General features: G+C 42.2%; 1 protein-coding gene across 1 annotated transcript; it reads right to left on the bottom strand.

Annotated features, from left to right (window-relative positions):
* Positions 1 to 1,172: 1,172 nt before the first annotated feature.
* On the bottom strand, positions 1,173 to 2,206 carry LOC144296574 (olfactory receptor 9S13-like). Its single transcript, XM_077869682.1, has one exon. The coding sequence runs from the start codon at positions 2,121 to 2,123 to the stop codon at positions 1,173 to 1,175; it is 951 nt and encodes a 316-aa protein (XP_077725808.1). The 5' UTR covers positions 2,124 to 2,206.
* Between the last annotated feature and the right edge of the window lie 10,695 nt (positions 2,207 to 12,901).

The following is a 12,901-nucleotide window of genomic DNA, read 5'->3' as shown; positions in this document are numbered from 1 at the left end:
TTGTCTGACAACCCCTCCCCTACATGGCCAGGCTCCAAAGCCCAGAAGTCTCTTGGGGCCCCAGGTATCAGGAGAAGAGCATAGACTAAGAGCAGACGCTGTGACCTTGAATGGACTATTGTCACTGGGGCAGCAGGTGTGAACTCCTGAGCCCAAAGCCATTTCATCAACCCTACCCTCCATCACCTTAGGCATACCATTTTTCTGTGAGCTCAAAAGATATGTCTGGAAAGACAGTCCTCTTTGGGTTCTTCTCTGCTTGCTGCTGGTCTCTGTGAAGCAGACGCTAATCCATGTTGGGAGAAGACAACTCTGAATACATTTCTGTTCCTGAGGGAGGATTAGTTGGAGGTTGTTTTTAAGAAGTATGAAACTGAAATGTGCCTGAAAAATTCAAGCACATGGAAAGTGTGTGGCCTGCAGTGAGGATGCCCCTCTGTTTACACCAATCACTGTCCCAACTCTGGAGATTTGGGGTTTCTACTTCTGCATCTTTGGGGGGGAGGAGGCCTGAGGGTGCATTGTATTTCATTTAATTTGTTTTTCCATTACAGATATATGACCACACCCACATCAGGTCTGAATTTTTAATCTTTTATCAAATACTGTGTAATCCTCACGCTCTACAACAGTGACATTCTCTTTCAGGGTCTCAGTGTTCCATTGTGTGCGGGACCAAGACTTTCTCATTTCAATCTGTGAATGGCTGTTTAGGATTGTACATTTGTAAAATTAATTTGGTAAGCTAACATACACTATAGCAGTAATTTCAGATGTAGTTTTCTTTTTTTTTTTTCAGATGTAGTTTTCAATAAATCATCAGTTGAGTGTAACACTAGGTGCTCATCGCGTCATAAGCCCACCTTGTTGCTCATTATCCAGTTACCCACACCCTCCCCTCCAGAAACCCTCAGTTTGTTTCCTATATAGAAGAGTCATTTTTAAAAATTTTATTCTGAAGAGGGCACTTAACCTGAGATCTACTGCTTAATATTTTTAAGGGCACAGTATATCATTATTGATTGTAGGTACATGTACAGCTCATTACTAAAGCGTTCGCTCTTGTTGACAGAAGTTTATGTCTGCTAAATAATAACTCCTCCACCCCACCTGGGGCACCTCTACATACTCCATCAAGTATGCAGGACACAATGACTCCCTACAGCACATCATCACATGGTCATGTGTTTCTGGCCCAGCCTCTGCACAGCCTCCTTCACATCCTTGTTTCGCAGACTGTAGATGAGAGGATTGAGCATTGGGATGACCAGCGTGTAGAAGACAGAGACCACCTTGCCCTGCTCCATGGACTCAATTGCTCCTGGCTGGGCATACATGACAAAGAGAGTCCCAAAAAAGAGAGTTACTACAGTCATGTGGGAGCCACAGGTGGAGAAGATCTTGCGTCTCCCAGCTCCTGACTGCATCCTCAGGATGGTAGCTATGATGTAGCCATAGGAGATGAGGATCACAAGTGCCAAACCCACAATCATGAACCCACAGATGCCAAACATGAGAAGTTCACTGATGGCCGTATTGCCACAGGCGATCTGGAGCAGAGGGGGCACATCACAGAAGAAGTGGTTGATGCGGTTGGAGCTGCAGAATGGGAGGTGGAATGTGAAGCTTGTCTGCACAACAGAGTTGAAGCAGCCTCCACAGTAGGCGCCCAGCACCAGGCGAGTGCAGGCAGACTGGCACATGGTGCTAGGGTAGCGCAAGGGGCTACAGATGGCCATGAAGCGGTCGTAGGCCATGACACCCAGGAGGAAGCCTTCTGTTGTGGCCAGCAGAGATAAAAAGAAAAACTGAGTGGCACATCCTGCAAAGGTGATGACCTTGGACGAGGAGAAGAAGTTGGCCAGTGCATTGGGGGCGATCACAGATGAGTAGCACAAGTCCACAAAGGAGAGGTTCTTGAGGAAGAAGTACATTGGGGAGTGCAGGCGGGCATCCAGGGTGATAACAATGATCATGATAATGTTGCCCAGTACAGTCACCATATACAGGGCCAGGAACACAGCAAAGAGCAGGGCCTGGGTCTCAAGGCCACCTCCAAATCCTTCCAGCACAAAATCTTGAAAGTAGGCCATGGAGAGGTTTCCATTACTGTGGGATGGCATGAACCTCAGTCCTCACCACGGGAATTACACCTCCAGTATTAGCAGATTAAGTAGGTTAAGCTAAACTTCTGCTGAAGATAATTTAGAAAAGATAACAAAACCAAAATCTGATCGAAGGTAAAAGAGAGTTAATGGGTTAGTGAAGAATTATTTTAAAAATTTCAAGATAAACACATAGGCCCTCAGATTTCATTACTGAGAGCTTATTTCTCCTTGTTACATAAGCCCATTTTGCAGAAGAATCTGTGAGGGCAGGTGGTTATCAGTGAGGGTTTGACTGTTGTGTGGAAGTCCTGCTACAGTGGTTGGTTACCAGGGACGATGCTAGATGCACCATAGGAGTGAGATAAATCAGAGTAGGTATGCAGCTCAGCTCCTAACCATTTCAATCCCTGAAACTGTATTAATATGTGAACTGAGTGCTAGCGCCTCTGACACTTTGCAAAAATAAGCATATCTCAAGAGGAAGACACATCATCCTAGACCACAGGTGTTATCTATAAAAGTTTTTTTATAATAAATTTATTTTTTATTGGTGTTCAATTTGCCAACATACAGAATAACACCCAGTGCTCATCCCGTCAAGTGCCCCCCTCCGTACCCATCACCCATTCACTCCCACGCCCCTCCCTCCTCCCCTTCCACCACCCCTAGTTTGTTTTCCCGAGTTAGGAGTCTTGATGTTCTGTCTCCCTTTCTGATATTTCCCACACACTTCTCCCTTCCCTTATATTCCCTTTCACTATTATTTATATTCCCCAAATGAATGAGAATATATAATGTTTGTCCTTCTCTGATTGACTTACTTCACTCAGCATAATACCCTCTAGTTCCATCCACGTTGAAGCAAATGGTGGGTATTTGTCATTTCTAATGACTGAGTAATATTCCATTGTATATCTATAAATGTTTTGTGTCAATACTGGCAGACAGAATTTTAAAATTGAAGAGTTCCTGCAATATGGATTAAAAATTCAGAAACAATAGAAAAACTCAAAGAGGTTCTTGATTTTGGAGTTGACACACCAACTCTAAAGTTATTATGTGTAAACGAAACGTTCACACTAAGAATTATAGCCAAATGAACAAACAATGAAGAGACTAATATGTAACTTTTTGGAAGTACAGTAGCTAAAATTAGGAACTCAATGAATGTACTTCACAGAGTAGAAATAGCTAAGGAGAAAATTTGTGAACTAGAATACAGATCAGTAGAAAGTTTTTAGAGTGAGATATTGAGAGACAAAAGGATAGAAAAGTCAGGAATGAGGGTTTGAGTTAAAATATATAGGGACATCCATATCCATAAAAAATAAATTTATAAGAAAATTTTCTTTTGTAAAATAAAACATAACTGACTCGAGAACTATATAATCTGAGCAGACATATAACAGAATGAATCACAAGTCAAAAAACATTTCTAACAAAGAAAAGATCAAACTAGATGGTTTCAGTGGTGACTTTTATCAGCGAATACAGAATTAACACAAGTATGCTCAAAGTCTAAAAAGTAGATAGGAGGAAACACTTCTTTTTTCTTTTCCTTTTTATTTTTTTATTGAAGTTCAATTTGCCAACATGTAGCATAACACCCAGTCCTCATCCCACCAAATGACCCCTTCAGTGCTCATCACCCAGTCACCCAACCCCCTTCCCACCATCCTTTCCACTACCCCTTGTTTGTTCCCAGTGAGGAGTCTCTCAAGTTTTGTCACCCTCACTGATATTTTCACTCATTTTCTTTCCTTTCACCTTTATTCCCTTTCACCCTTTTACTATTTTTTATATTCCCTGAATGAATGAGACCATATAATGTTTGTCCTACTCTGATTGACTTATTTCACTCAGCATAATACCCTCCAGTTCCATCCATGTCAAAGCAAATAGTGGGTATTTGTCATTTCTAATGGCTGAGGAATATTCCATTGTATACATAGACCACAGCTTCTTTATCCATTCATCTTTCTTTTTTTTTCACTAAAATCATACCTTTCAATAGTAACTCTGAACGTGAACGGGCTTAATGACCCCGTCAAAAGGCGCAGGGTTTCAGACTGGATAAAAAAGCAGAAACCATCTATTTGCTGTCTACAAGAGACTCATTTTAGACAGAAGGACACCTACAGCCTGAAAATAAAAGGTTGGAGAACCATTTACCATTTAAATGGTCCTCTAAAGAAAGCAGGGGTAGCCATCGTTATATCAGATAAACTAAAATTTACCCCGAAGACTGTAGTGAGAGATGAAGAGGGACACTATATCATACTTAAAGGATCTATCCAACAAGAGGACGTAACAATCCTCAATATATATTACCCGAATGTGGGAGCTGCCAAATATATCAATCAATTAATAACCAAAGTGAAGAAATACTTAGATAATAATACACTTATACTTGGTGACTTCAATCTAGCTCTTTCTATACTCGATAGGTCTTCTAAGCACAACATCTTCAAAGAAACGAGAGCTTTAAATGATACACTGGACCAGATGGATTTCACAGATATCTACAGAACTTTACATCCAAACTCAACTGAATACACATTCTTCTCAAGTGCACATGGAACTTTCTCCAGAATAGACCACATACTGGGTAACAAATCAGGCCTGAACCAATACCAAAAGATTGGGATCGTCCCCTGCATATTCTCAGACCATAATGCCTTGAACTTAGAACTAAATCACAACATGAAGTTTGGAAAGACTTCAAACACGTGGAGGTTAAGGACCATCCTGCTAAAAGATGAAAGGGTCAATCAGGAAATTAAGGAAGAATTAAAAAGATTCGTGGAAACTAATGAGAATGAAGATACAACCATTCAAAATCTTTGGGATGCAGCAAAAGCAGTCCTACAAGCATCCATTCAAAAACTGGAAAGAACTCAAATACAAAAGCTAACCTTACACATAAAGGAGCTAGAGAAAAAACAGCAAATAGATCCTACACCCAGCAGAAGAAGAGAGTTAATAAAGATTCAAGCAGAACTCAACTAAATCGAGACCAGAAGAACTGTGGAACAGATCAACCGAACCAGAAGTTGGTTCTTTGAAAGAATTAATCAGATAGATAAACCATTAGCCAGCCTTATTAAAAAGAAGAGAGAGAAGACTCAAATTAATAAAATCATGAATGAGAAAGGAGAGATCACTACCAACACCAAGGAAATACAAACGGTTTTAAAAACATATTATGAACAGCTATACGCCAATAAATTAGGCAATCTAGAAGAAATGGATGCATTCCTGGAAAGCCACAAACTACCAAAACTGGAACAGGAAGAAATAGAAAACGTGAACAGGCCAATAACCAGGGAGGAAATTGAAGCAGTTATCAAAAACCTCCCAAGACACAAAAGTCCAGGGCCAGATGGCTTCCCAGGAGAATTCTATCAAACGTTTAAAGAAGAAACCATACCTATTCTACTAAAGCTGTTTGGAAAGATAGAAAGAGATTGAGTACTTCCAAATTCATTCTATGAGGCCAGCATCACCTTAATTCCAAAATCAGACAAAGACCCCACCAAAAAGTCGAATTGTAGACCAATATCCTGATGAACATGGATGCAAAAATTCTCAACAAGATACTAGCCAATAGGATCCAACGGTATATTAAGAAAATTATTCACCATGACCATGTAGGATTTATCCCTGGACACAAGGCTGCTTCAACACTCGTAGAACAATCAATGTGATTCATCATATCAGCAAAAGAAAAACCAAGAACCATATGATCCTCTCAATAGATGCAGAGAAAGCATTTGAGAAAATACAGCATCCATTCCTGATCAAAACTCTTCAGAGTGTAGGGATAGAGGGAACATTCCTCGACATCTTAAAAGCCATCTATGAAAAGCCCACAGCAAATATCATTCTCAATGGGGAAGCACTGGGAGCCTTTCCCCTAAGATCAGGAACAAGACAGGGATGTCCACTCTCACCACTGCTATTCAACATAGTACTGGAAGTCCTAGCCTCAGCAATCAGAGAACAAAAAGACATTAAAGGCATTCAAATTGGCAAAGAAGGAGTCAAACTCTCCCTCTTCGCAGATGACATGATACTGTACATAGAAAACCCAAAAGACTCCATGCCAAGATTGCTAGAACTCATACAGCAATTTGGCAGCTTGGAAGGATACAAAATCAATGCCCAGAAGTCAGTGGCATTTCTATACACTAACAATGAGACTGAAGAAAGAGAAATTAAGGAGTCAATCCCGTTTACAATTGCACCCAAAAGCATAAGATACCTAGGAATAAACCTCACCAAAGAGGTAAAGGATTTATACCCTAAAAACTATAGAACACTTCTGAAAGAAATTGAGGAAGACACAAAGAGATGGAAAAATATTCCATGCTCATGGATTGGCAGAATTAATACTGTGAAAATGTCAATGTTACCCAGAGCAATTTACACGTTTAATGCAATCCCTATCAAAATACCATCGACTTTCTTCATTCATCTTTCAATGGAGAAAACACTTCTTAATTCATTCCATAATGCCTGTTTTGTTTTCACACTAAACGGAGTCAAAGTTGTTGCAAGGAAATGAAGCTACGTATCAAAATGTAATGACTATGGATATAAGAATCCTTATCCAAGTCCAAGTAAACTAAATCCAGCAGAACTTCACAGGGATTCTACAGCATAACCAAGTGAGAGTTATCCCAGGAGTGCAAAGACAGGTCAATACACAAAAGTCACTCAATGTAATACACCATACAAAAGGAATTAAGGGGAAAAAACTACATGATCATCTTAGTAGATACAGGAAGAGTACAAGACATTGCTAGAAGAAATGAAAGAAGACCTACATAAATGTAAAGATATCCCATGATCATGGACTGGAAGGCTTACTAATGTCAAGATGTAGTACTCCCCATATTTATGTACGGATTCAATGTAATCCTATGGAAATTCCAATTCCCTGTTTTTTTATGCAGGGGGGGTTGTTTTGTTTTGTTTTGTTTTCAGAATTGACCCTAATAGCTGAAACAATATTTGAAAAGGACAAAGTAGGAGGGCTAGCACTTCCTGACTTAAAAACTGACTTTGAAGCAGAACAGTGTTGTGCTTGCGCAAGGATAGACATAGACCAAAGGAATGGAATCACAATACAGAAATGAACTCACACATCAGCGATACTCAACCAGGGGCCGAATAATATTTTATTATTAAAAAATATTAAAAATAATGCATAATGGACAAGACTCTAGAATATTCACCAGCATTTTAAACTGAGAGAATTTAATTGAAGCACATCAACCATTCTAAAAATACATGAGTTCATAATATTGAAGAAGAAAACCCCTTCATTGTCTTCCTTTGGAGGATGATGCTGAGGGAATCCACACAATGACCCTCACAGTGGGGAAATAATTGTTTATTTTTTTAATTCTTATTTTTTTAATAATAAAATATTTTTTATTGGTGTTCAATTTGCCAGCATACAGAATAACACCCAGTGCTCATCCCGTCAAGTGCCCCCCTCAGTGCCCGCCACCCATTCACACCCTCCCCCTGCCCTCCTCCCCTTCCACCACCCCTAGTTCGTTTCTCAGAGTTAGGAGTCTCTCATGTTCTGTCTCCATTTCTGATATTTCCCACCCATTTCTCAATTCTTATTTTTAAAGATTTTATTTATTTATTCATGATAGAGAGAGGCAGAGACACAGACAGAAGGAGAAGCAGGCTCCATGCAGGGACCCCGACGTGGGACTCGATCACGGGTCTCTAGGATCACACCCTGAGCTGAAGGTGGTGCTAAATTGCTGAGCCACCCAGGCTGCCTGGAAAGAGTTGTTTAAGGATTTTTCCCTTAGAATATTGCAACTAATAAATGAAGATTGAAATACGGAATATGAGTATTCTCATCTTATAAACCCCTAATGAAACATCCAGTTTAGGTAAGATTAATGACCACTGTTAATATTAATCAAGAGATGCAGCCAGGTGGACCTCAGAGGGGAAGTACACACAATAGTTATGAAATATTCTTACCAAAAATCAATTGTAAGTCAGATTGAGCCTCTAGGACCTACCAGTTTCCCAGAATGTAAGAAGCAACACAATATGCTAATCAACACTACAGGGACAGCATCAGCAACACCTGTGATGTATGTGAAAAGCACTGCAGGATAAAAAACCAGTTTTCTTCAATAAAAAAGTTGAAGTAATAATATTGAAAGTGAAATAAGTCAATCGGAGAAGGACAAACATTATATCTTCTCATTCATTTGGGGAATATAAATAATAGTGAAAGGGAATAGAAAGGAAGGGAGAAGAAATGGGTAGTAAATATCGGAAAGGGAGACAGAACATAAAGACTCCTAACACTGGGAAATGAACTAGGGGTGGTGGCAGGGGAGGAGGGCGGGGGGGGGTGTGAATGGGTGATGGACACTGAGGGGGGGCACTTGACGGGATGAGCACTGGATGTTATTCTGTATGTTGGTAAATTGAACACCAATAAAAAAATAAATTTATTATTTAAAAAAAAAAGAAAATAGAGGGACAGGCAGCCAGTGAATGAGAGACTTTAGAGGCATCAGAGAACAGTGGATGGATGTTATTGAATCCTGTTCCAAAACAAAGTATAAAGGAAACATGAGCCAATCTGGACAATTAAAGCACTAAATGGAACTTTTATAATATTAAGGATAATATTAATTTCTTTGTGGAGAATAGTTAAATTGAAGTTGTGTTTAAAGTCACTGTTGAGAGGGATTAGATATGATTAACTGTAGACTGATAATTATTGAAGTTGGTTGGTGCAAATAGGTAATCCATTATTGCTCTAGGTCCATGTCTGAGTGTTTGAGAACATCCATAATAAAGAGAGTCAAGGAAGTGACACACAGAGGAGAGGAGCCAGATGTGCTGTACACGTTTGAAAATGTGCATAATCCTGCTAATCATCAGGAGAAAGCAAGTTCCCATGTTAAAAACGTCCTCCTGCCCACCCGCCCAAATGTCTCAAACTAAGCAGAGGGGCAGTAACCAGCGGTGTTGCGGACGGGAGCCCCTGGAAGGGAGTGTAAATCAGGACACATTTGTCATTTTCTACTGATGTGGACGATCCCCATCCTCACCTGTGTCTTCAGTTTCCCTCTGGAAGTGCGCACAGGTGCACAGGGAGACCACAGGGAGGCTGTTCTCAGCAGTGTTAGGACCATAGCTGCACTAGTGAGTTGTGGTGTGTTGCCTGGCGGAGAACTAGACAACCATAAACAGGAAGCAGCATGATGCTGACCATGGACCGCAGCCTGAGAACAGCTGCTCATCACAGGTCAGGCTCAGGTCACTCACTCTCAAAGCCTGGATATCCAAAGGCAGCTGGTCCTCAAGGACCCAAGTCATCCTGTTCAAAACTGCTTGCTCAGGTCCAGGTGGAGGAGGTCACCACCAGGAGCCACACCACACCCGTCTCCCTCTCCCCTGATCATCCTGGGCTGTGTCCTGACAATCTGCATTGACCCCCTGCCTCCACCACACCTGTCAACTCAAGACCTTTCTCATGTCTCATGTGAATGGTCCCAATGGTTTCATAATGAGCTCTAGCCTGCCCATTCCCTACTTTGTATCCCAAACAGAGCTCCTTGTGCAGAGTCACCAAATCCTCCCTCATGTCATATTGCTCCCTAATGCAAATGAGTGACAGCTTCCCCACCAGCTGAGGGATCCTGGAGAGGAACCCAAAAGGGACTGGAACCCTCAGCTTCAGACAGGGACATCATACTCGGATATTCTCTGATTCTCACCATCTGTCATGATGTCTGTCTACCTCCATCCAACTTTAGTGTGTGACCAGCTGTCATCTCCCAATGGGCTCTCTGTCCCCTCTCTGATGTGACAGTTTCCTGTTTGTGCCATCAGCAGCCTGGTCATGCCCCCCTCACTGCCTGTGTCCCATCAAATTTAAACTGTTTGTTGTAAAGTCGGCCTTTTTACAGAGCCATGAGCTCCCAGGGCTGGCCCTGGTCTATAGTATTTCTGCATCCCTCACCCTGTGGCCATGTCCCTTCGAAGGGTGTGCTCAGTACTCTGGTGACCTACTGATTTGAGCCTGAGAAATGCACTTCAGGTCACGAGGGAGCCTGGTGCTGTGATCTCTGTTTACAATGAAAACCGGGCTCTTTAGCTGGAATGACCCTGAAGTCCAAGACAGTGCTGGACAGGGCAGGAGTGGGGTCACCCCTTCAGCTGCTGAGGCAAGCCCTGAGTGCTTACTGTCTACCTTAGCTCTAATGCCTCCCTTACACACTTGGTGTCCTTCATACCTGGCAGCCCTGAGGGATGGCTGCCTTGACCCTTACTTCTTCCAGGTGAGGGTCATGACTGTTCAAGATCACACAGCCAGCACCTGCTCTCCCAGGGTCTCCCAAGCTCCAGGCCCACATCCATGCTGATGATGACGACGTCAGCTGGAGGACTCTCACCCTTCTTCCTTCATTAATGTCTCCCATGCAATGAAGAGAGAGTGGGGAGGTGGCAGGGGAGGACCCTCAGGGACTCAGGTAGTCTGGTGGATACCTGAGGTTCAGTCTTCAGTAGACTCCTTGATCTTGGTAGACTCATGGGAGGGAAGGGTCTCAGCTCACCTCAGTTTCCACGTCTTGTTGCATCATCCAGGCAGCAGAGCAAGGACCTGCACATTGGGGTCACTGTGCTGGAAGGTCTCTCCTCCTTCAAGGCTGGGACTTGGAGCCTTAAATGGCCAATTAGGTGAGCTTGTTTGTGTTCTGGCCTCTGGAGTGCTCTGGGACTCCTGGTTCTCCTGGGTTCTCCTGTCACCAAGCTTTGTCTGACCTGCCCTCCTCTACCTGTCCAGGCACCAAAATTCAGACGTTTCTGTGGTCCCCAGGGGGTGAGCAGAAGAAGATCATAAACTCTAATAGCCTCGCTGTGGCCCTGAGTTGACTGTCCTCCCAGTGGAGGCAGGTGTGAACTCCTGATCCCAAAGCCATTTCATCACCCCTTTCCCCATCACCTTGTATCATTATCTACGAGCTGAAATGATCTGTCAGGAAAAAACAGTCCTCTCTGGGATCATCTCCGTTGGTCTCCCTGCAGCTCCTCAGCAGAGTCTGACTCAGAAGTGGAAGAAGACCACCCTGAATACATTTCTGTTCCTGCAGATGGGTCAGGAAGAGGTTGCTTTTCTAAATCATGGAACCAAAATAAGTTTGAGAAATTCAAGCACTTAGAATGTGTTGGCATGCAGTGAGGATGCCCCTCTGTTTACGTCAATCACTGTCCCAGCCCTGTGGGAGTTCTGGGGTTTCCACACGTCACTTGTTGGGGAGATGTTGGCCTGGGGGCACTTGTGTCTTTTACTTAATTGTTTTTTCTTTTTTTTAAATTGTATTTAGAGGATCCCTGGGTGGCGCAGTGGTTTAGCTTTGGCCTTAGGGCGCGATCCTGGAGACCCGGGATTGAATCCCATGTCGGGCTCCCGGTGCATGGAGCCTGCTTCTCCCTCTTCCTGTGTCTCTGCCTCTCTCTCTGTGTGTGTGACTATCATAAATAAATTTTAAAAAAAATTAAAATTGTATTTATTATTCATGAGAGATACAGAGATAGAGGCAGAGATAGAGGCAGATGGAGAAGCAGGCTCCTCCAGGGGCCCCCACATGGGCTTCATCCCTGGACACCAGGGATAGAGCATTATGCTCAACCACTGAGCCACCATGGTGTCCCAATTTGTTTTTGTCTTTTAGATAAATATGATCACACCCAACATCGTGTTGGCATTTTTAATCTTTTTACCGTATACTGTGCAATTGTCACATTTGTAAGTAGTGACATTCTCATTCCGTGTCTTCAGTGTTCTGTTGTGAAGGGGATTAGGACATCCTCATTTCACTATGTGAATGCCTATTTAGGAATGCACATTTTTTAAAACATGATTCATTAGCCTACTATTACTATATCTTGTTTAAAATGTGGTGTTCAGAAATTCATCAGTTGCATATAACCACCCCTGCTCATCACATCACACGCATATTTTAATGACCATCTCCCAGTTATCCCATGCCCCAACGACCTTCTGTCCAGTAACCCTCAGGTCGTTTCCTAACTGAAGACTCACTTTTATTTTTAGTAGTTTTTTAATAATAAATTTATTTTCTATATGTGATCAATTTGCCAACATACAGAATAACACCCAGAGCTCATCCCATCAAGTGGCCCCCTCAGTTCCCGTCACCCATTCACCCCCACCCTCCACCCTCCTCCCCTTCCACCACCCCTAGTTCTTTTCCCAGATTTAGGAGTCTTCATGTTCTGTCTCCCTTTCTGTAATCTCCTACCCAATTCTTCTCCCTTCCCTTCTACTCCCTTTCACTGTTATTTATATTCCCCAAATGAATGAGAAGATATCATGTTTGTCCTTCTCTGATTGACTTACTTCACTCAGCATAATACCCTCCAGTTCCATCCACGTTGAAGCAAATGGTGGGTATTTGTCATTTCTAATGGCTGAGTAATATTCCATTGTATACATAAACCACATCTTCTTTATCCATTCATCTTTCGATAGACTCACTTTTAAAAAAGTACTCTGAAAAGGTCACTTATCCTAGGATGTACAATTTTAATAAATTTATAAGAAACAATATATTACTGTTGATTTTAGGTACAGCATCCCTTTAAAGCTTATTTCTCTGGCATGAATGAAATTGCTTCCTGTTATTTAAAAATTTAAACACCTGAGTCCTGGCAAACACCATCCCCTACATCTAGCCTCCAGAACTCTCAGACTCCCTTCACCACATCCT

Source organism: Canis aureus, chromosome 24 (assembly GCF_053574225.1).
Source record: "Canis aureus isolate CA01 chromosome 24, VMU_Caureus_v.1.0, whole genome shotgun sequence".
Classification (NCBI taxonomy): Eukaryota; Metazoa; Chordata; class Mammalia; order Carnivora; family Canidae; genus Canis; species Canis aureus.
Note: the sequence above shows the minus strand (reverse complement) of the source record. Positions and strands in the feature narration are given on the sequence as shown.